The 24,833-nt window shown below is 48.3% G+C and overlaps 1 protein-coding gene and 1 pseudogene across 3 annotated transcripts; both read left to right on the forward strand.

The window, feature by feature from the left end:
- The first annotated feature begins 14,487 nt into the window (after positions 1–14,487).
- Positions 14,488–16,874, forward strand: LOC119302749. Of its 3 annotated transcripts, XM_037579806.1 has the most exons (3): positions 14,488–15,594; positions 15,698–15,746; positions 16,391–16,874. In XM_037579806.1, the coding sequence occupies exons 1-3, from the start codon at positions 14,526–14,528 to the stop codon at positions 16,503–16,505; spliced, it is 1,233 nt and encodes a 410-aa protein (XP_037435703.1). In that variant the 5' UTR covers positions 14,488–14,525; the 3' UTR covers positions 16,506–16,874. The 3 variants fall into 3 exon arrangements, with proteins under 3 accessions (XP_037435703.1, XP_037435702.1, XP_037435704.1); XM_037579805.1 differs by having other exon boundaries at positions 14,488–15,746; XM_037579807.1 differs by lacking the exon at positions 15,698–15,746.
- A 1,103-nt stretch (positions 16,875–17,977) lies between these two features.
- On the forward strand, positions 17,978–20,010 carry LOC119302750 (annotated as a pseudogene).
- Positions 20,011–24,833: the final 4,823 nt, after the last annotated feature.

Here is a 24,833-nt window from a genome sequence, read left to right on the forward strand (position 1 = left end):
CACCGGCTCGCCCTCGTCACACGCGCCCGCCAGTCAGCCCTGCTCCCCTCGGGATCCCGAATCTGACGCACCTGCCTCCCCCCTAGCGGCCCACCTACCTTGGTGTAACGCCCTCGATGCAGCTATATCTCCCACGTGTCGAAGCATGACTTAGAGGCATAACCGCATTGAAAGCAATGTCGCAAGTGAGGTAATCTTCACACAACCCATGTAATACATAAGGGAAATAGATACATAGTTGGCTTACAATTGCCACTTCACACAATTACATGAATAAAGCATTACATCATCCAGATACAATCAAGGCCCGACTACGGAGCCAAAATAAAAGAAGACTACCCCAAATGCTACATAGATCCCCGATCGACCCCAACTGGGCGCCACCACTGATCAACTAGAACGAAACAACACAAAGGGCAAGATCTTCATCGAGCTCCTCCTTGAGCTTGGTTGCGTCATCTGCACGGTCTCATCGGCACCTGCAAGCTGGTTTTGGAAGTATCTGTGAGCCACGGGGACTCAGCAATCTCGCACCCTCGCGATCAAGACTATTTAAGCTTATGGGTAAGGTAAAGGTATGAGGTGGAGCTGCTGCAAGCGACTAGCATATATGGTGGCTAACATACGCAAATGAGAGCGAGAAGAGAAGGCAAAGCACGATCGAGAAACTATGATCAAGAAGTGATCCTAGAACAACCTACGACAAGCATAACTCCAACACCGTGTTCACTTCCCGGACTCCGCCAGAAAGAGACCATCATGGTTACACACGCGGTTGATGTATTTTAATTAAGATCAACTTCAGGTTTTCTACAACCGGACATTAACAAATTCCCATCTGCCCATAACCGCGAGCACGGCTTTCGAAAGTTCAAATCCCTGCAGGGGAGTCCCAACTTAGCCCATGACAAGCTCTTACGGTCAACGAAGGATATACCTTCTCCTGAGACATTCCGATCAGACTCGGTATCCTGGTTCTACAAGACAACTTCGACAAGTTAAAACAAATCCAGCAACACCGCCCGAATGTGCCGACAAATCCCCATAGGAGCTGCACATATCTCGTTCTCAAGGCACACTCAGATTGTCCAAACTTCCGGTAGGCCAGCCCAGAGTTGCCCCTGGTGGTCACCGGCGGCTGACGAGGTGGACCAACACTCAGAGGAGCACTGGCCCGGGGGTTTAAATAAGATGACCCTTGAGTCCGTGGAACCCAAGGGAAAAAGAGGCTAGGTGGCGAATGGTAAAACCAATGTTGGGCATTGCTGGAAGAGTTTTATTCAAGGCAAACTGTCAAGGGGTTCCCATTATAGCCCAACCGCGTAAGGAACGCAAAATCCGGGAACATAACACCGATATGACGGAAACTAGGGAGGCAAGAGTGGAACAAAACACCAGGCATAAGGCCGAGCCTTCCACCCTTTACCAAGTATATAGATGCATTAATTAAATAAGATATATTGTGATATCCCAACAAGTAAACATGTTCCAACAAGGAACAACATCTCCATGTTCCAACAAGGAATAAACTTCAATCTTCACCTGCAACTAACAATGCAATAAGAGGGGCTGAGCAAAGCGGTAACATAGCCAAACAACGGTTTGCTAGGGCAAGGTGGGTTAGAGGCTTGGCTTAACAATATGGGAGGCATGATAAGCAAGTGGTAGGTATCGCAGCATAGGCATAGCAAAAGAGCGAGCAACTAGCAAGCAAAGATAGAAGTGATTTCGAGTGTATGGTCATCTTGCCTGAAATCCCGCAAGGAAGACGAACGGGTCCATGAAGAAGACAAATGGACATAGACGAACGGGTCCTCACAAACGCGACGTTATCGGAACCAACCCGAAGAAGCAACACCGGAAAGAAGCAAACACCATAGTAAACATAAGCATGACATGATGCAGAACCAAATATGATGCATGTCCGGTTTAAAGATACATGGCATGGCAAAGTGCATAAGCAAACCTACAAGTTAAGTGGAGCTCAATATGTAACTCCGTTGCATATTGACGAAACACCACGTGACTTATTAAGTTCGATCTTGTTTATGTACCCAACAATATTAAATGTTGTTAAACATGGCAAGAGGGTGAAGCAAAGAAAACTACCTATCTAGTCAAGTTTAAATGAGGCCGGAAACAACAAACAACAAGTCCGGAAACTCCTCATGTGCATATTTTGGTTATGGTACTGTTCTTCCCTAAACATAATTTTAGAGTTATTAAACATGCAAAGTAAAGCCACCATGTTAAACTAGGCAAAATTCTACCCCATATACATATAAAGTTTATTAAAATCCGAGTTACGGTTATTTAGTTATGAATTAAAGCATTTTAACATGGCATAGGGGCAAATTATATGCAAACAAAATTTTAAACATTTTAAACATGGGTGAAAGTGACATATTATGAAACTAGACACAATTTTAAGCATTTTTCATATATAAGTTATTTACATGTGATGCAGGGTTTGGGAGTTACAATATGCATGGAGCTTAGGGGTTATTCTGTAAAATAGGTAAACTCAGGAAAAAGGAAAATTGTAGATCTGGAAAAAAAAACATGAATGAGCCAGATCAGAGGCCCGCCCAACAGTGGAAGGAAAAAAAGGAGGGGCGCTGGATCTGCTGCCCACCATGGGCTTCGGCCCAGCTGGAAGCAGAGGAGGCCGGCGATAGCGTTGCTGGGACCCGGGCCGTGAGCTGGGATGGATGAAGCTGGAGTGGTGCTGGGCCTTGGCGCCTGTCCACGCTGGTGGGATCGAACGCGGTGGAGGGGCGCGGTCAACGAAGCAGGGGACTTGGCGAGCAAAGCGCTCGTCCTCCTCCCGGAACAGAAGCAGGGGAGGCCGAGGCTTCATGGCCGGAGAACGGCAGCGCGGACGGGAACTTGGGGCGCCGGCAGCGCCAAGAACGGTGAAGGCGGGTGGATCCGGTCGGCCGGCGCCGGATCCGGGCAAATGGCAGCGCGGAAGGAGGAGTTCTTGGGCGGAGCTGCTTGTGGTTCCCCATGGCGGCTCCTGCTAGGAAAAACAGCGAGAGGGAGCGAGATGTGAGAGGAGAAGCATGGAACCGGGAAAGAAAAGAGAATGGAGAGGGAGAGATGGTGCGACGGAGCGGCGCGGGGTCGCCAGAGAGGCGGCTGGAGCCGGTGTGACGAGACGTCGGCGAGGAGGACTTCAGGCGAGGAGGCATGCGGCTGCGGGGTGCGCATGGGAGGCCTCGGGTGGCTGTAGGGGCTCGGGCTCTCGATCCAGATCGAGGCAGGGAGGGGGCTATGCTCTGGATTGGCTAGTTGGTGAAAAGGAGGAGATTAGTTGGGTGAGATCCCGATGAGGAGGAGACAGGAAGAGTGGCGGCGGCAGCTAGGGGATCCCTAGAAACTAGGGATTTGGTCTCAGGTTAGACTAATATATATAAATAGTAGGCAAGGGTAGGGGCTATTTGGTCCCTCCGATTTTAATCGGACGGTTCGAGATAATTAGGCTAGGGAGCCCAATTAACAAAACGGAGATATTTTGTAGATGTTTGGGGATGTTCCGGACACAACGGTGACGACTGCTCGGGTCGGGTCCAGGACAATTTTCGGACGCGCGCGAGGAGTCGAAGCTTTGTGCAGATAGGGGTTATGCGAACGAGGTTAAGTGTGGACTGTGGAGAGCGGTTTGGTCTGAGAGAAGAGGGGCGAGATGCAGCCCGGCACGGTTTCCGGAGACCGAAAACGTCCGACGTTAGACCGACTATAATGCCACTATAGTTTAACGGTTGGGCTATCAAACGAACTCCGAATGCGATGAAACTTGACAGGCGGTGTATCTACACTATAATAAGACCGCACGCCAACTTTCAACCCAAACCGAAAACATTTTCCGGCCACTTATAAAATACTATTTCGGACATGCCGCGGGCGCGTGCAAGTGTGGTTGGGCTCAGAACGGACAACGGACAGAACTCGGAGAACCCGGACGAATGCAAGTTTTAAAACATGATGATGCAATGCACATGATGACATGATATGCAATGCATGACACGCAAGCAAAGACAAGGCAACAACATCGAATAACTGGAAGACACCTGACGCATCGGTCTCGGGGCGTTACACTTGGATCCCATGCCCGGCCCCTCTTCCACCGAATCCTCCTCGGATCGTGCGCCTGACTCCCACCTGCCGCTCGCCAGCCCCACCAAATCTGCCTCTGACTCTGATCCAGCCTAAACCACGCCTCCACGTCGGCCCCATCATGCAATACCAATTGCACCACCGCAAAACTCCCACAACATGCGCACTAGAGCCAAATCAGGATTTTGCATACCCAAGCGCCTGTTTCTCGCCACCACCTCTCCTTCCGCCATATCCCCCATACCACCCACCTATCGTTCTGCCCTCAAAGATCCAAATTGGTTACAAGCAATGCGTGATGAATTTAATGCTTTGATGATGAATTCGACTTGGTCTTTGGTTCCAAAGCCTGCAGGTGTCAACGTGGTGACCGGCAAATGGATCTTTCGTCACAAGTTCAATCCCGACGGATCCTTGGCACGCTACAAAGCGAGGTGGGTTGTCCGGAGGTTCACTCAACAGGAAGGTGTGGATTATGGGGAAACCTTCAGCCCCGTGGTCAAGCCCGCCACCATCCATATTGTGTTGAGCATTGCAACGTCAAGTGCATGGCCCATTCATCAACTTGACGTCAAAAATGCCTTCCCTCATGGCAATCTCAAGGAAACGGTCTATTGTGCTCAACCGTCCGGCTTCATCGACTCGTCGCGCCCGGATCTTGTGTGTCTCCTTCGCAAGTCTCTTTATGGCTTAAAGCAGGCTCCCCGTACGTGGTTTCATCGCTTCCAGGCATTTCTCTTAACACTGGGTTTTCGTGCTTCCAAGAGCGACTCCTCTCTCTTCATACTCACCCACGGCACGTCTCTTGCATATCTCTTGGTTTATGTGGACGACATTATTCTCACCGCCAGCACACCACACACTCTCCACCACGTCATCAACTCTCTCAAACGGGAGTTTTCCATGACTGACATGGGTGAGCTTCATCACTTTCTCGGCATTAATGTCAACCCAAATGCATCCGATCTCTTCCTTAGCCAACAGCAATACACGCTAGAGATACTTGATCGTGCCAACATGCTTCATTGCAAGCCGGTTTCCACCCCAGTCGACACCACCGCCAAGCTCTCCTCGAGCTCCGGTCCACCACTACCCAACCCCACCACATATCGCAACATCGCCGGCGCTTTATAGTATCTTCCCCTCACTCGACCGGATATTTCCTATGCCGTCCAACAGATCTGTCTATTCATGCATGAGCCTCGTGCGTCACACATGCAACTCGTCAAACGAGTCCTTCGCTACTTGCGTGGCACATCCCACTTCGGTCTTCAGCTATACAAAGCCTCCTCGCTGGATCTTGTTGCCTACACGGATGCTGACTGGGCCGGCTGTCCCGACACACGGCGATCCACTTCCGGGTTTTGTGTTTATCTTGGGCAGAACATGATCTCCTGGTCTTCCAAACGTCAGCCCACAGTATCTCGCTCTAGCGCCGAAGCCGAATATCGCGGGGTCGCTAACTGCGTTGCCAAATCCTGCTGGATCCGTCAACTTCTCTATGAGCTTCGGCGTCCTCCCTCCCGTGCCACCATTGTCTATTGCGACAATGTCAGTGCCTCCTATCTCTCAACCAATCCAGTACAACATCAGCGCACCAAACATGTTGAGATCGACCTTCACTTTGTTCGGGATCGAGTTGCTCTTGGTGAAGCCCGGGTTCTTCATGTCCCATCGAGCTCGCAGTTTGCGGATATCTTCACCAAGGGACTGCCCTCGCCGATCTACACGGAGTTTAGGTCCAGCTTGAACGTCCTACCCAACGGCGTACCGGCTGAGGGGGGGTGTTAGCATGTACACATTACTGTTTTATTTAGTCTGGCACGTCCAGTCCTATATTTGAGGATCTCAACTAACGCCCTGGCCTGCGTGCCTACTTCCTTGGGCTTTCTATATGTAATGGCTGTTGTACTGTAATCTGAGATCAAGGGCAATCATTCTATTGTCTAACTAAAGTAGTAGTGATTGTTGTACAGGTAAAAGGTAGCGATTCAGTACATCTCGGTGCTGTTAGATGGAACCGACGACCGAACCGAAAGGTACACAAAATCTTCGGTTAGCTAATTTTTTATTGACCGCTCGGTCTGTATTCTGACAAAACGAATTTTTTTAATAGATCGAAAGACCGACCCGAACGGTTGGGGGAACCGAACGCCCAACTCTACCTATCTTACATTCTTAAGAAGTTGATCCCCACTTCTAGCTATTCTCTCTACATGCACACTATCCACATCAGCATGATGCCACATCAGCTTCCAGTTTTTACTTTGCAAAACACCAACCAATCATTCTCTCTATAGGTGTCCACATATACAGTCCAGTTGCCTCCGGTTGTAAGTTGTAACATGTCATCATTTTTTTCCATAGAAACCTCTCGTGGTGCCTCTTAATTTCTTCGTAACTTGCCCTCTTCACCTTCTCCAAGTCTCCTCCCCTTTCCTCCCCAACTTCTCCTATTCACCCGCCATATATGTGTTTGTACGGGCGAAGTAGGGGTGGGCGTTCAGTATAAACCGAAAATTCGGTTTCTACCATTCGGTTAGCAAAATCAGAAACCGAAAATGGCAACTCAAACTAGCTAACCGAAAATTCAGTTAACCGGCTAGTTCGGTGTGGTTTTCGGTTTTCACCGATTGAGATTTGCTTGTGCTGACTGTGATCAGAGCACCCTATTATATAGGCAAAAGTCTCTGCCTTATTCCCCAGCCAGGCGAGGTGGGACTAAACGTGTACTGGCAGACGGTCGCCCGCTCGCATGTCGCATGCGAGCGAGGAAGCTGGCTCAGCCCATGGACACACACGTGACTAGGCCCTACACGTGATGTCCTAGTCGCCTTGTCTCATATGGGCTAGTGGGCTATATGGATTGGTAGCCTAAGCGAAGTGGGTGGCTGGCTGACTACGGGATAACCGGAGAGCGATCTGGGACAGAGTTCCACGTCTATACGCGTACTATGTCAGGTACAGTTTGGTTTAATCGGTTAACCGAAGTACAAAACCGAACGAACCGAATTTAGTTCGGTTTTTAAAAGTAAAAACCGAAATTATTTATACCACTGATAAAAACCAAAAATTCGGTTTTTTCGGTTTCGGCATCGGTTCGGTGTTCGATTCGTCGGTTTTTATGCCCACCCCTAGAGCGAAGGTAGCTCCAGCGTCCCTGGGAGTCCGGCCCTCTTTAGTTCGCTGGATCAGACCAGCCGCAAGGGTTATTCCCGGCCTGGGAGGATGCTCTGGTGGTGACGCTGACAGGGATTCATGCTGGCTTGGAAGAGCCGATCTGTTGGCGACTCAGGCCATGGCTTCTGTTCACGGTGATAGCTTGTAGGAGTGATGGATCCAATTCCTTCGACGGGTACGGCCCCGACTGATTCTGAGAGGAGCTTCTACTGCCGCAATGTTATCCACTTTTTTTGGCAATCTAGGATCCTACATCTAGGGAGGAAGTCCTGCTCCTTTGTATCCTGATGGGTTTGCGGCAAGGACGGTAATTATCTGAGTACGGTTAGATTTAGTGGTTTTGTACTTTGCTCGGGTATGTCCTCTATTGATCAATTCTTCCAGATTTGTTCAGCTATATAGAATACAATATTTCATTCTAATAAAAAAAGTGCATCCCAATCATACACAGCCCAAGCGCTTCAGCGCCTCTGCAGCCCAATGCTCCCACCGGCAACTTAGGCTAACGTGTGTCAAAGATTCTCTAATCTACCTATTGTACTGGTATTGGCCTTTGATCCTGGTTAAAAAATGGTACGGTATCATTGCATTTGTACTTCAAACTCTCAATTTTATACATGAGATTCGTTGCCGAAAAGCAGTAGGTACTCAACAAGAGATTATCTTTTCAACCCTCGTCCTCTGTTACTCAATATATGTTCATGCATTTATTTTACAATTCTTTAGAATTATACATGTATATCCGCAAAAAATGTACAAGTGTACCCGCAGCAACGTGCGGGGTATTATCTAGTTCTTATAATAAGCAGCAAGCAAAGCTAAATAGGAAAGGGGGGTGACTGATGACTGCCTTTTTGGTCATAAATCAAAAAGGGTGGACTGTGGAGCTAATATGGCTGGCTACAAGTATAGCCAAAGAAAGATGAGAAGAGACGGATTGTCAAAGGACGCGGTGGGACTACCAGGGAAAGCCTGCCCCCGCTAGCTAACATAGATATCTATTCTTGGCGCGCATATTCGAGATTTAGAATCTCTCTCTAACCAGACCAGACTGAATCGGGCCACCACTTGGGATGAGAATGGCTTAGCCCACATGCATTTTTTGATGAAAGCACTCCAGTCCAGTCGCCTTCGATCAGTGGCTTATCAACCACTGGACCGTAGCTCTCACCAAACGCCCTTGTTTTGGGGTCCGAGAGGTTCACTCGAAAAAGAATGATACTCTAGTAGTTAAAGTGCTCAGGTGACCGGAACAAGACAGCGGCGAGAGGGGTGCGACCGGGTGTGGTGGTTGTCGATGGGATGAAGGGGGAATGGCTAATGTGCCACCGTCAGGCGGGCCAGGGGAAGGACAAGGACGGGTGTGCCCGCCCTTGCAGGAACAAATATTTCGTCCCGCCGCCGTTTGATTTATCTTTGAGGTAGGGGAGCCGGCTGACTTTACCTCCTGAGGAAAAAAAGTTTAAACAGAGTTTGTATCGATTCCGATTTGACCCAGGCGAGATTCTCCGGTACAAATATTTCGTCCCGCCGCCGTTTTCCTTCCAGGAACCAAAATAAATCCGCTGACGCCGTTCAAGCTAGCCATGGCCTCCCAATTAGGGCCACCGTCGCCGTCGCTGCCGCCGGCGAAGCATGGTCCAGAGGCAACCGCCACCACCATTACTTCTATCGCGGACGACCTCCTCCGGGAGATCTTCCTCCGCCTCCGTTCCCTCCCGAGCCTCGTCCGCGCCGCCCTCGCCTGCCGCACCTTCCTCGACGCCGTCCGTCTATCCCCTGCCTTCCGCTGCCGTTTCCGGACGCTCCACCCGCCTCAGCTCCTTGGCTTCTTCAACTACCCCTTCCGCACAGGCATTCCTACCTTGCTCCCCTTCCGAAGCCGCTCCGACCCTGACGTAGCCGCCGCCGTCCGCGGCGCCGATTTCCTCCTCACCCGCCTCCCGGAAGACAGCGGCGAGCCCAGTTGGGAGATGAATTGTTGCCGCGGCGGCTTCGTCGTCCTCCACAACCAGAGCACCAGCCAGATCGCCGCCTACAACCCGCTCACGCAGGCGCTGCATATCATCCCCCGCCCGCCCCATGAGACGAGACCTGCCATCTCTCAGCAATCTCGATGTCCACTTCATCTCCTCCGAGGAGGACCAGAGGGCGTTCCGTGTTGTCTGCGACCGTCGCCGCAGGCGGCGGCGGAGGACGCTGGCTCGCTTCTCTGTCTTCTCATCGGACAGCAGGGAGTGGCAGTGTTTCCCTTGGGTGGACACCTCGATGCGGCGGCAGCATGGGGACGATGGAGGCGACGAGTGCATGCTCACGTGTTACACTGATACGCCGCTGAATGAACCTGATAGATTGGCCCGCTGGAAACACAAAGATCAGGCATATCTAGTCGTGCTCAACACCGCGACGCTGCAACTATCCCGGATGGACTTGCCGCCGCCATTGAAGGACATAGATCCTGTACGAACCGAACTTGGTCGGACCAGGGATGGAAGGCTCTTTCTGCTTTGCATAGATGACTACGATGCATGCAAAGGGATGCTCGCTGTTTGGTTATGGAGAGCCGATGCATGCAAATGGACGCCGCACAAGATTTACCCACTCAACAAATTCGTTGATTTCAATCTGTGTTCACAAGAGCATGATGTCATGGCGTCGGTTGTGAGGGTCATGGATGGTTTTGTGTACCTGTCCATTAAGTACGATAGGTATACCGGGTGGCTCCTATCCTTCTGCCTGGAAACAGAGCAGGTAAGCAAGCTTTTTGATCATAGGTTGGACTGCGGTATCCATCCCTACATCATGGAGTGGCCTCCTTCTTTGATAGGCAACAAGGTGAGCCCATATGTGCTTCGAGATGCTGCAGTTAAGTTACTTTAGAGCATTGGGGCTATTGTATAGCTGTGACAATCTGCCATCGATTTCATATTCTGCAAGTCTGGTCAATTGCTTTTGAGTTGATTACACTGCAAAATGACTTAATTCTAAGTCTAGTTGCAGTAACTCTGCTATGCATAACTCATGGTACAAAGTGTTCAGTTGCAGATTGTATATCAGGGAAAGGACTATATATTTCAATGGTTTGCATGTAGTTTTTGTGCCGATTATTTTAGTTTGAAAATTTCTCTCCGCTGAAATGATGTACTTGAATCATTACTTACGCCGATGTCATTTTATGTCCCAGGAAGATTCAGAAACCAAAGTTACCGGAGACGATGCGAGGGATGATGGTCCTGTGGGCACAGAAGGAACTCCCTCTGTTCTTGCCACAGCGTTGCAATCATACAAAGAAGCTTTAATTAATAATGATGTGGCAAAAGTCACTGAGATAGAGAAATTACTACTTTCGATTGAGGATGAGAGCAAGTCTCTTGTGCGTAAAATCACTACTCTAGATGCAGAATTAACTATCGCGAGAGATCATTTGATATGAAAATGAGGAGTAAATAGGATTATGCCTTCCCACGATATGTTCATTTAATTTTGCGCATGGATGTTCATACCAGTATGTACAGCTGACAGTGCTGATATATATGATTATTGAGTAGATGATTGTGGATGTAAGGATGCTCACAACATTTAATTTTGAGGAGTATATCTTTTTGTTGTTTTTTGATAGAACTGTTGCATTATCGATACACTAATTCCTGTGGGATCTTCTGGGTTATTTCTTCCGCGAAATGTAATGCCGAATTCTTCCTTGAACTATCCATTGGACAAGGGAGAGAGAATTATGTTAAGTCATATCCAGGGATGCTTTTTGGATGATAAGGTGCATCCGCTGAAAAATTCCTAGGTGATAGGAGTGCTCCAGTGTGAAATCGTTATTGCGATTACCCTTGGAAAGTTTGTGAAGGTTTGAAGGTCACCCTCAAGGTCTACTGCTAGGGGTTGGGAATCGCATTCGTTGTGATATCCCAAGGAGAATAGAACGAGCCTTCGTAGCATCGATGTACCTTTGTGGTAACACATCCATTCCTCCAACGGTAATTAACTTCTCTGAAAGAAAGTGAACATCAGAATACATCGTTGTCTTCGTGTCTTCAGTTATCCCTAATCCTATATGTCTACTAGTGATTTACCTTAGTCACTAGACCCTGCATTTGCAACAATAATAGTGTTGCTTGCTCACCACATTGTTGTTGTTCACTATATTTCTAAGCAATTTAATCACATTTGCAACTGTTAGGATCACTTTCATATTTCGCATATTGTTTAGTAATTGAATTTTGTAATTGTACGTATTCACCATCCCTATAGGTCCATCTCGATCCTTTCAATTGGTATCAGAGTCCCGTGATCTATTCTTATGGCTTAACCTCCCTAGAGCGAGATGACCAAGGATGGGGAGAAGGAGGTTGCTAATATCGAAGAGCTAAGTGATGCATCATCGAAAGATGATAAGATATTTAGCTCCCCAAATTTAGCTAAAAAGCTAGCTAAACAAAAATTTGACCTAGATGTTTTCATTGATCAGGTGGTTAAGGTAAGGATGGCATTGTTATAACCCTGGTGGTGTACCTATCACTATAGTGAAGACTACACCATTGGCGGCCAATGCTCATGACACTCCTCCTTCCACCCTACCGTTGGGGACCAACCCCGTTGAGATTGCATGGGCTTACCCAAAATCTAAAATTGAGAAATTCAAATATCACTTCGTCCAACCGCTCACCCGACAGTTACGGCGTCTGTACTGAGATCCCGTGACTTGCTAGTCACCAGCCACAAGTGAACAGTACGGTAACTTGCCCCCCTCTCCACACCATACAATCAAGAATCTGTGGACAGGTCCATGTGAACAACACCTGAGCTACAGTGTTCGGTCTACGAGAACTCACCAACAGTTTTTGCTACAGTGCTTGATTTGGTCTGTTAATCCTGCATCCAATTGTTGGCTTCCCTACAGTTACGGCATGACTTGGCAGAGACCAGTCAATGGATCCATGTCCGTTGTGTCTGGGCCACCGTTTGGAAATGTAGTGCACTGCACAAAGTTCGCATCTTTGTCTGGCGGGTGACCACCAAACTCCTTGCCAACATGGATTTTTTTATTTGAGCAAAAGAGAGGCTTGCCCTCTCCGATTTCATATAAAAAACCCAGTTCTAGTAGTAGCAGTGTCCTTGCATGACAGGCAACGAAGCTAGGATATCTAGGCTAAATTATTTTAAAGGTATCATTACAAGCCAGCTCAACCAGGGAGCATACATGAAGCTAGTTTGATCACGGAAACAAAAGCAAACACGGGGAAAGCGAAGCGCGGGAGGCAAGAAAGAAATCTACATAACATCCGGACGACTTCTTCATTTTCTTCAGCTTTCCCCCTGTCTGTTGGAGGTCACTGACATTTGCCCTGTCTGTGATATGGATAAGACACGCTTCCACGCTTTTGTGCAGGTGCAAATATGCAAGAGAACTTTGGCTCCGTATGGCAGATTGTTGGTCTCTTCTGAATATAAGGCTGGTCATAGTGGGGAGTAACTTAGACTAGTGTCATGCATATGACACTAGTTTAAGTTACTACCTTTATAATGCAAAGTAATATAATAGTAGCATCATAGATGGCTTCATTTATTAGCTTGTATACTCATTTTGTTTTAGGAAGCGCTATGTTACAGTAACATATTATGTTACCACCTCTCATTAATATACTTGCCACATAAGCAAAAATTTCTTGAAGTGTGCTATGTTACTAGCTAAGTTACTCCTACTATGACTAGCCTAAGTTGTATGGAACACATCAGACCATAATGGATTTTACATGCAATATGAATATGCCAGGAGGGCGGCACTTAAATTTCTTCATGTTGGTGTTGAGAATCTGGCACGCAAGGAATGAACTTTGTTCATCATAAGCATGCACCTACAATGGATGCCTCCAATTAAAAAACATATTCGCTCCGATCCAAATTAGTTGACTTTTTTAGTACTAATTTATTTAAGCAATTTTTTTGAGTGCTAAGGGCATCTTCAACATGTTGTATGTTAGTCTTATTGATAAAATGTCCATGTCATCAACTAACAAGCTATCATACAACTACTTCAATAGGTTATATCTAAGGTACTCCCTCATTTCCGGTTTATAGGTCTCAATTCAAAGATCTCACCAACCAAGGTAGATGGTGAGTGGTGGAATACTTTTTGTAGTTTGCAAAAGCACCCAATTAATGCTCTTGTTTTTCTAAAAAAAATAAGTTTACCAATGCACTAATTGCAATGCATGCATGCATAAAGTACATGCATTGGTCAATTTTCTCTTAATACTTGCATTCAATGATTTAACGCACTTTAGAATCTGAACTTGTGATGGAGAACAACCAAACTGAGCCTTATAAAATGAAAAAACTAAGGGGGTGTTTGTTTACATGGACTTTTTGGTGTAGGGATAGAAAAGGTCCATCTTAGAGACTTTTTAACCAAACACGAGGGACTACTAGGGACTAAAAGTTGCTTTTTGGGACTAAATGAAGAAGACTCTCAAAGAGAGTCTTTTTTAAGACTTTTTCAACAATGCCCCTCCCTGCACTCATTGCCCCGCCGCCCCATGGTGTTGTTTGGTTGTTATTTTTCTGTATACTAGGGGTAAAATGGTCTTTTACATGTCATTTAATAACCTCTAGGGAGGGACTAGGGACTTTTTAGTTCCTGGAAACAAACAGAGAGAGACTTTTTAGGGACTAGAGACTTTTTAGTTGGGATTAGAAAAAGTCCTAGGACTTATGAACCAAACAGGGCCTAAAATTTTGAGATAAGCCTTGTAAACCGGAAAGGAGGGAAACCGATTTCACCTTGAAGCTTGTGCAAAGGTTATCGGTGAATCTATATACAACTTTGCTCTCTCTCTCTCTACATTTATTACATGCAACATCATCACTATGTCCTATGTGGCAAATTTATCAACACTTATCTTACGACTGTTGAAGATGCCCTAATTGACTCTCTTAGGTATACTTTTCCTGTCCGGTGAAGAATGTACACTTTTTGCCGGACGAAAGGAGTAACTTTTTTTTTCGAGAATCACCGAGGGAGTAACTAAACACGTAGCCATGCCTCCAAAACAAAAACTATGCGATGAGCAGCACCCAATCATTTGCCGTCCGACGAGTTAGTGGGCCGGCCTTTTGCCGCACAGCCCACGCGTCTGCCGTTACCTTCCGTAATCCCGTTCTCAAGGAAAATCCGAGCCGAACTGCGCCGCCGCCGCTGGAGATCGAACTAGGCAGACATGCCCCCCCAAGTAGAGCCACCGGCGCCGGCGCCGTCGCCGGCATCGGCGAAGTATGATCCAGCGGCCACCGCCACCACCATCACTTCCATCACCGACGACCTCCTCCGCGAGATCCTCGTCCGCCTCCCCTCCCTCCCGAGCCTCGTCCGCGCCGCCCTCGCCTGCCGCACCTTCCTCCGCGCCGTCCGTTTGCCCGCCTTCCGCCGCCGCTTCCGGGCGCTCCACCCGCCACAACTCCTTGGCTACTTCACCGACCCCTGCCGCACCGCCTTCCCTGCCTTCATCCCCTTCCGAAGCCGCTCCGACCCCGACCTCGCCGCTGCTGTCCGCGGCTCCGATTTCTTCTTCACCCGCCTATCGGAGGACGGTGACGACAGTAGGTGGGCGTTCAACGGCTGCTGCTCCGGCTACGTCTTCCTCCACAACGAGAACACCGACCAGATCGCTGCTTACAACCCCCTCACGCAGGTGCTGCATATCTTCCCCTACCCGCCTCAGGAGGCCTGCGACCCCTACTATCTTGATTTCCGCATCATCTTCTCGGAAGAGGACCGGAGGTTGTTCCGTGTGGTATGTGTTCGTCGCCGGAGGCGGCGGCGGAGGACGCTGGCCCGCTTCTCTGTCTTCTCATCGGACAGCAGGGAGTGGCAGTGTTTCTCGTGGGTGGACACCTCGATGCCGCAGCCTGGGGATGATAAGTCCACTGCTATGCCGCTGAATGAATTTGATAGATTAGTTTACTGGAAACACTTTAGTCAACCATATATAATCGTCCTCGACACTGGGACGCTGCAGTTATCTCGAATGGATTTGCCGCCACCCTTGCAAGATATGGGCTCCACGGAATTTAAGCTTGGCCAGACCAAGGATGGGAGGCTATCTTTGGTTTTCATAGATCACCTTCTTGCAAGCAAAGGAATGCTCGCTGTTTGGTTTCGGAGAGCCGATGGTGACGGCGTTGAGAAATGGATGCTGCACAAGATTTTCGCACTGAGTGAATTTGTTGATTTCTCTATGTGTTCAGAAGAGTATCATGATGTCATTGTGCATCCTGCGGAGGTCATAGGTGATTTTCTGTACCTGTATCTTTGTTATGATGGGTATACCAAGTGCTGCTGCCTATCCTTGTGCCTGGAAACAGACAAGGTTAACAAGTTCTTTGATCATAGTGTCCATCCCTACATCATGGCGTGGCCACCTTCTTTGGTATGCAACAAGGTGAGCCCATGCTTCCAAGACACTAGCAAAATTTCTCCCCCTGGCGTTTGGTCCATGCATCATATGCATTTAAGTTACTTGAGATCAATTGATTATTGTATAGGTGTGAAAATCTGCCTTCAGTTTCATGTTTTGCTAGCATTTATTCGTGAGAAAACAAAAAGTCTTGCGTCTCGATGCATTGATAGAAAAAGAGTCTGTACAAGTCTGGTCAATTGTTTTTGAGTTGGTTATAGAGCAATGACTTAATTCTTACTCTAGTCACAGTAGCACTATGTTGTGTAACTCATAATACAAGTGTTCAATTGCAGATTTTATACAAGGATTCAATATTTAATTTTTTTGCATGTGGTCATTGCAGATTATATGATATCTGTGCACTGATAGTATCTTAGGCTAGAATGTCTCTCCATTAAAATACTGTCTACACAATGCTTTGTAATCCTGACCACTATAAGGCCTTGATGTATTTACATTTTACACATCTCATTTCACTTCCATTGCTTCACTCGTTGCCAATTAAATCTGTCTCGTACTATTTTTTCTAAAGATCTGTGTTGTACCATTGGAATCTATGACCTTCTACGATTTGTCTATACAAACACTTGAATCCTTACTTACACTGAAGTCATTTTATGTCTCAGGAGGATTTGGAAACCAAAGTTACTTGAGACAATGTTGCGGATGATGACCCTGTGGGCACAGAAGAAACTCACTCTGTTCTTGTCACAGCATTGCAATCATATAAAGAAGCTCTGATTAATGGTGATGGGGAAAAAGTTGCAGAGATAGAGGCATTCTACTTTCTATCGAGGATGACAAGAAGTCTCTAGTTTGCAGAATTGACAACTGTGAGATATTGTATCTCGAGGGTAAGTGCCGGCATTGTTGGCTACAAGAGAAGGGCAGAAAGAGAGAGGTGATGACATGACTACTTCGTTGCCAGTTGAATCAGCCTATTTGAAATGATCATGGTGTATTTCTTTCAATGAGATGAGCTTTTTAGGGTAGCAAGGGAGTACTGGAGTCATAAGCTACGGCTAACGAGTGTAACAGATGTATGCCTATTTGGCAAGAGACAACTTTATCTTTCTGGAGGTTGCTATTTTACTGTGCGTCATTGAGTCACTTTGCTTCTTAGCTTGAGTACTTATCTGTTGTGGGTCCACTCTTTTTATCTTCTCGTTGGTCTTGTCTTTTTATTATTATCTCAGTCTTGTGTCATTTGTAACATTATTTTCCCATTGTGGTTGTTAGTTTCCTTCTGATTGGTTTTACATCTGAAATGGGGTAAACAGTTTCCTTCTGATTGGTTTTATATCTGAAATGGGGTAACAATGCCGCTGAAGGTGTGACGATTTTTTCTCTTAAGTTGACCAGTAACCGTTTGATCTAACTAGACAGAGAATTGAGCTTGTTTGCATATCTTAAAAACTAAGATCTTAATGCTGATGAAGCATTAAGCACGTAAAAGTTATGTAACACTATGCAATTTAGTTCTGGACTATTACAGCAAAACAAGATCATGGCTGGTTCTCGGTTCTAGTGTCAGGTTTGTTGCTGCTCAGCGGTGCTTGTTTTGTGACTGTTGTTGAAGCACTGAGATTTAACATCTTAGCATTTGGCAGGGGACAAGGCCATGAATTTGGTGTGTGCAACAGTCGCTCCGAAGGGAGGCAGTGAGATTCAGATCAGATATGGCTGGGCCATATGGCACTTGGGGCAAAGCTAGTGGACTAGTGGCTGGGCAGTCAACTGCATACTATAGTTCTTGGTGCTGAAGTGGGCAGAGGTATAGAGCAATCATCTCTGAATAGGTGAGGTCAAGAGCCAGCCTCACAGTGGGATACCACATATGCTTTTGGGTGTGTATTCTTTGCACTTACAGCTGCAGCTGCATGCTAGGTGTTTGTTGGTTGCTTCAGCAGTGCTTTGATTGTTGCAAATCTAGCAAGTTGCCTGACAGCTCCCTATCTCACGGTCTGCATGATTTCTAGCATCGCATGTGACATCCATTCCTGGTATCTCTACTGCATTTTCCAATTGACTTCGAGTCCATCTCTAGGGAGTAGGACTCTGGTAATGTAAGTTGCAACGCAAGGCTCATTCCTTAGACCTGAAATCATGAATAGTTTACTTGCATTGTCCATGACAGGGATATAACTAGTTATATTTAGTTTGGCCAAACACAGATGTGGTCATGTGGATGAGCTCATTTAATATATATATATACACTGAAAGGAAAATGTCTCAGTACCCTCTGTTTCTGTACATTCACAGGTTTTCTGGTCTGATTCAAATATAATTCAGCAGTATTATCTTTGGTTGAACAAAACGCAGCAGCTTTTCTACAAAAGGTCAGTTTCCTTCTCCATCTGTGAATATTTTCCAGCCCACGCCAATGTTCCTTTGTACTAGTTTTGGATCTGAGATCATATAACTGTGCAGAAATGTTTTCAACAATGCTTCGTGCTTAGGTCCAACAAATCTGTGATCGATCATTTTATCTTTGAATTTTTTTCATATACACATTGAAAGAACAGTGTCTCTAACTACTGCTCACCTTCCTTGTTTGCTTCTTCACTTGCAAGATCAAAATTCCTTATTTTTTTCTATATCCCTATGACTCTGTAAATGGTAATCAGGAGCTGCAGACACCAAAATGATGGCTAACACCTGCGAAGCCGAACTCCTCTTGGGACATCCTCAAGAGCTCACCAAAGACCGTCGAGCCAAGGAACGCAAGCGGCAGCTCGAACCTCGTGCCGTCGTCAGTGTACACGATGCAGCGGCCCTTGCCGGCCACTGGCAAGCATGATGTGCCACAAGACCCTTTGGTTTCTTCCGCAGACGTTGATGATGACAAGGTGAGCCTCTTCCTCCTCATGTCTTTGTCTGTGGAAGAAATGGTGGTGCTTAGCAATGGATTTATAGCTCAGGGGTAAAGCAAGGTGGAGTGTGTGTGATGGTTGGGCAGGAGGCAATGCCATGTGCAATGCTACATGTGGTGCTGCGGTTTGGAGGTGCCATGATGTGATCTAGATCAGGTTCTGCTGGGGCCAAGTGTTTGGCACTTGCCGGAGCTTGGCCTGCACGTCTCGCCTACACGCGTCGTGATGGGTTTGCTGGGGAAATGGCATGAGGACCCCATGGGGCCAAGTGTTTGGCACTTGCCGAGCTGGGGTTGGATGCCTTGCCTGTACAGCTAGCCGTGGTGATCGGTTTTCTGGGGAGATGGCACGAGGACCCCATGGGGCTCTCTCACCGAACAACATTTCAGATATGGATGGTGCTTGAAAATCTCATCAAAATCATTCATCACATTGTCTGTAGCTAGTTGCAACAACACTGCATGGAGAGCACTCAAGGGTCAAGGCCCTGTCCCCTGCCCACCGCTCTTGCTGATAGCTACACACTACCCACTGCCCTGAGCCCTTCTCTTCCTTCTACAATAAATCCATGGCCTGCTCAACACACACTTCTTCATCTCATCTACTCCCTCCGTGCCAAAATAGATGACTCAACTTTGTACTACAAAGTTGAGTCATCTATTCTGGAACGGAGGGAGTACAAAGCAACATCACAATCTACACCACACCTTTAGACTTTCAGAGCCAAACTGAAATTTAGCCAGCCAAGAAAATATCAGACTCAACCATGATCCACCCAAATAAGTTTGCTCAGCTAGCCAAGAAGTTCCAGCGGATTTTACCTGCCGGAGCCGGTGCCCGCCGCCGGCAGCATGCCTCAAACACATCCGACGACGAATGCTGCAGCACAGCGCCGTCTATGGTTGCTGATGAGGGCCACTGTGTGGTGTACACGCCGACGGAGAACGGTTTGAGGTCCCTTTGGCGTACCTCGGGACGACGGTCTTCACCGAGCTCCTGAGGATGTCCGAGGAGGAGTTTGGCTTCACCAGCGGCAGCGATGGAGGCAGGATCACGCTGCCCTGCGATGCCATGGTGATGGAGTACGTCTTGTGCCTGGTCAGGAGAGAGGCCTCTGAGGAGGTTGAGAGGGCGTTCTTGAGCTCCATTGATGGGCACTGCCACAGCTACAATGCTAGCTGCACGGTGCCATCAATGGCACTCAGCCATAAATTTGCTCTTTGTACTTAGCTACTAGCTTAGCTTCTGAAATGTCCGAGAGGAACTCTGTAGAGTCTGAATATGGCACATCCTTTAACATAGTTCATATTAATATGTAGTATTACTGAAGAAGTTTGAAGGAAACCATGTGCCTATATAGTTGCACTTGTCAATAGTTTTTCTTTAACAGATGAGAGGCTGGCTTAGTTGGAACTTGCGGTTGTACTTGAATGCGTGTTCCTAACATTTTGATTAGGTGCGAAAGGGACGATCTTAATTGATGCAGCACAGACAACTTGCGAAAGAGTGTCGTAACTTGGTTCTTGATGGCCTACCTGACTTGCAGGCTGTAGCCATTCCTTTAGCTCTTTCTCTGCACTTTCCTTTGCGCCTTCAGCCAGCTGCATGTTTGAAGATTCTGAATATATAACATATTCAGAATCTACTAAATATTGTGCCAGCATCTTCTGTAAAGTTTTGTCAGCCTCGATCGCCAGCTCATGAGCCAATTCATTGCTCTTCCTTTCCACAAAGACCACTTTGTGCGAGGCAAATCCGGCCAGCAGGTTTTTGATGTCCTGAATCACAGCATAGCAAGGGGCAAGGCACGCCTCCTGTTCGTATAGGTACTCAACAACAGTTTTGCAGTCCAGCTCCACTTCGATCGGTCCATTCTAGACAGTGGCCAATGACTGCAAACCTGCCATAACCGCCTTCGCCTCCGCTTCCTCCACACTCCCCGAGACAGTCAGCCGGCTGCCAATCGACAAGAATACATAGCCCTGATGGTCTATGGCAGCTGCGCCTAACCATCCCACTCCACTGTCCAGCAGAAAGTGTTAAGTTGTATATTTTTGTACACATTGTAACGTTGTTCTGTTACGTTGTATCGATCCTACTCCCTCCGTTCCTAAATTTTTGTCTTTTTAGAGATTTCAACAAGTGACTACATACGGAACAAAATGAGTGAATCTACGCTCTAAAATATGTCTACATACATCCGTATGTGGTAGTCCATTTGAAATCTCTAGAAAAACAAATATTTAGGAACGGAGGAAGTAGATTGTAGGATCTGAGGTCTCCCGCATGGACTGCGTGCCTCAACTCTCGGGACTCTCTCTCCCTCTCTATGTATACTCTCCCTTTCTATGTATACTCTCATGTGTAACAGAATCAATCAAGGGAAATTACACAAACACTTTCCAACTTGGTATCAGTCGCCAGGAACCTCTCCATGGCCGCGGACGACACCTCCTCCTCCTTCTCCGCCGCCACGAGCTTGGCCACATCGCCGGGCACCCTCTCCTCCTCCTCCTTGGCGCCTGCCGCCGGCACCTCCCTGGCTACCGCCCCGACCACCCCTCCGTTCGTCTTCGGCACGTCTCCAACCCTCTTCAGCGGCTCCTTCCCCGCCACGGCCTCCCAGTTTGCCCCCCTCTTCACCACCGCCGGCTCCTCCCCTACGCCATCGCCGGCCCCTGCCGCTCCCCACCCTATTTTCCGTGATCACATCACGAACCACATCAAGTTTCTCCTCAATCCTGCCAATCACAATTATCATAAGTGGAAGACTTTCTTTCTGATGGTCCTCGTTCGCTACGGCGTCTCCTACCTCCTCGACCACCCTCCCCCTCCCAATGCTCCGTCACAATACCTTGAGCTTGACGCCCATGTCGTTCTATGGATCTATGCCACTCTCTCGGACACCATGTGTGACCACGTTGTTGGCGCCACCACCACCTACGCCCTCTGGCACAAGATCAAAGACTTCTTCCTCGCCAATCGCGACGCCCGCTTCATGATCCTCAACCGCCAATACCGCAACCTCAAGCAGGGTGATCTCTCGGTGTCGGAGTACGCCCGCCGTCTGAAACTCCTCACCGACGCCCTCGCCGACATTGAGCACGCCGTTACCGAGGTGGATCTCACCACGCAGTTTCTTCACGGCCTTGACAAGCGGCTCGACACCATCCGCGTCGTCCTCGGCAACCAGGGCATCCCCTTCGACACCGTTCTCTCCCGTGTTGTCCCCGCGGAGGAGTCGTAGGCACAACACGCGGCTGAGGAAGGCGCCTCCGCGTTTGCCATGGAGGGCGGCAGCTCTTCGGGCGGCAGTTCCTCGGCCGGATCCTCTGGTGGTCGCGGGCAGGGCGATCGCGCGGCCGACCGCTCCTATGATCGCGCCCCCGACGTCCCTCATCCGTCGTCCAACCCCTCTGGCCGCGGGCGCAGTGACTGCTCCGGTGACGATGGTGACCGTGGACGCGGGCGCGGGCGCGGTCGTGGCCGTGGCCGCGGTGACCACTCCGGGTGCGGTTCGCAGGCGCCTCAGTTCTCTCCCTTCACGGGGTATTTCGCCCCGTACGGGATGGCTCTCCTGACGCCCCGCTCTGGCTGGATCCCGCCGAACGCCGCCGGTGTTCTTGGGCCCCGACCCGGCGCCCACGCCCAGGTGTACCCTGCCTTCACGCCCTCGCCGGTGTCGTCCACTCCGTACTATCAGCCCCCACAGCCATCGTGGGACCACCTCGCCATGCTCAACGCCGCCTTCAGCAACGGCGGCTACGCCACGTCCCCAGCACCCGAGTGGTATCTCGACAGTGGCGCGTCCTCGCACGTGACAGGCACCCAAGGTAACCTGACCTCGTTGAGTTCTTCATTTTCGCATTTACCTTCTAGCATTGTTATCGGTAATGGGCATCATCTTCCTGTCACTGACACGGGCTCTACCACCCTCTCACCTCATGATTTTCGTCTCACTGACATTCTTGTCTCCCCCAACATAGTCACTAGCCTCATCTCTGTTCGATCGTAAATTCACTAAAGATAATTCTTGCTCTATTGAATTTTATCCGTGTGGTTTTCTTGTGAAGGATCTTCGCACTCGACGAGTTCTCATGATCTCCGTTAGCCACGGCGATCTCTACCCCTTCGTTGGCAATAAACCGGCACCGGTGTCCGCTCTCCTCGTAGCCACCCCCTCGGACTTGTGGCATCGTCGCCTTGGGCATCCCGGCGCACACACATTTTCTTCCCTGTCTAAACATTTTCTTCATGATTGTAATAAGGCTCCTCACTCTCCATGTAGTGCTTGTCAACCTGGCCGCCAACCCCGTTTGCCTTTTCCCTCTTCCTTTAGCAAAACTTATGCTCCTTTTGATTTAATACATTATGATTTGTGGACATCACCCGTTGTTAGCTTCTCTGGTTTCCAATACTATCTTGTGGTGCTTAATGATTTTACGCATTACTTGTGGACCTTCCCCCTCATCAACAAATCCAACACATCCACTGTCCTACAACGCTTTTTTACGTTTATTCACACCCAATTCAATGTAATTATCAAAAGCATGCAGTGTGACAACGGTGGTGAATTTATCAACTCATCTCTTCGCGCCTTCTTCTCCTCCAACGACATTGCCTATCGCTTCTCTTGCCCCCATACCTCCCCCCAAAATGGCAAAGCGGAACGAATGATTCATACAACTAATGATGTCATGCGCACCCTTCTTCTTCAAGTCAACCTCCCACCACCCTTTTGGGTAGAAGCCCTCCACACGGCCACCTACCTCCTCAACCAGCGTCCCTCCCGTGTCATTGCGCCCCACACTCCGCATTATCTCCTCTATGGTGTTGCACCCACATACGACCACCTTCGTGTCTTCGGATGTCTATGCTTCCCGAACCAATACGCCACCATGGATCACAAACTCGCCCCCCGCTCGTCCTGCTGCGTCTTCCTTGGCTATGCCCTTCAGCACAAGGGTTACCGGTGCTTTGACCTCGCCACACGCCGCGTCATTGTCTCTCGCCACGTTATCTTCGACGAAACCGTTTTTCCATACACCTGCAGCACGCCAGACCACACCACCGTCACGACCACACAAAATCCCCATGCAAACCTCCTGCCCAGCCCCGGATTCCCTCCTGGATCCCTCCCACCTACCCCGCCTGGGCCCCACCCCCCACCAGCTTCCGTGCCCCGCCAACCATCCCCTCCCACGTCGCCCGCTGCTTCCCGCACCGGTCGCATCGCGCCAGCTGCGCCAACTCCCGCGTTCGGATCTTCCTCGGATCGCGAGTCCACCAACGCACCTGCCCCGCCTGGTCCCTCCGCATCCCCCTCGGATCGCGCGCCAGCCCACCCACCTGCCTCTCCCAGTCCCGCCACATCCCTCTCGGATCACGGACCCACTCCCGCACCTGGCTCGCCCGTTCCCGACGCTTAAGTGCTTACTCCCTCTGTTTCTTTTTACTTTGCATATAAGATTTGGTCAAAGTCAAACTACACAAAGTTTGACCAAATTTATATAAAAAATATGAACATCTACAATATTAAAACTATATAGTATGAAAATACATTTCGTGGTGCATCTGATAATGTTGATTTCATATTGTTAATGTTTAATTTTTTTAATATAAAGTTAGTCAAACTTTACAAAGCTTGACTTTGACCAAACCTTATATGCAGACTAAAAAGAAACGGAGGGAGTACAAAGTGAGAAGCAAAGCACTTGTTATGGGAGAGCCCACCATTCAAAAAGGTAAAAGGAAGACAGGCTTGTGCTTATTTGCTTTTTTACTTTGAGTTTATAGAAAGGTTGTATTATAAAAAAAGGGATGCCCACGGAAGATGCACTTTGGATGAGTTGGGGATGTGGCTTCACATGCGCAAAGTATTTGCACCCACAACGTCGTGCACCAAAGGCTAGAAGGAGCCCTCAACTTTGCAATTGTTTTGTTGCTCTATATGGCCCACAATGGATCCACCTCAGTTCTAAATCTTTTTTTTTGAAATTCAAACTTTTATTATTCAACGCTCCTCATTGGGGATCTTGTCTGAAATTACATGCAAAATAAAGTCTGGGGGCATAACCGGCCACTCCAAGCAACGATTATTAGAAACAGCTTCCCTAGCTAAAATGTGAGCAGCCCGATTAGCTTCTCTTCTTACCCATGCAATTTTCCACTCCTCCCTTGCCTCCATTATCTTCTT

This window comes from Triticum dicoccoides, chromosome 5A, assembly GCF_002162155.2.
Source record: "Triticum dicoccoides isolate Atlit2015 ecotype Zavitan chromosome 5A, WEW_v2.0, whole genome shotgun sequence".
Lineage (NCBI taxonomy): Eukaryota > Viridiplantae > Streptophyta > Magnoliopsida > Poales > Poaceae > Triticum > Triticum dicoccoides.

What these genes read in the sequence shown, in the direction of transcription:
- LOC119302749 (XM_037579805.1), top strand. Translation starts at nt 14,526, where the DNA reads ATGCCCCCCCAAGTAGAGCCACCGGCGCCGGCGCCGTCGCCGGCATCG. An exon ending in CTTCTTTGGTATGCAACAAG is followed by an intron (nt 15,747 to 16,390) that starts GTGAGCCCATGC and finishes TTTATGTCTCAG; the next exon opens with GAGGATTTGGAAACCAAAGT.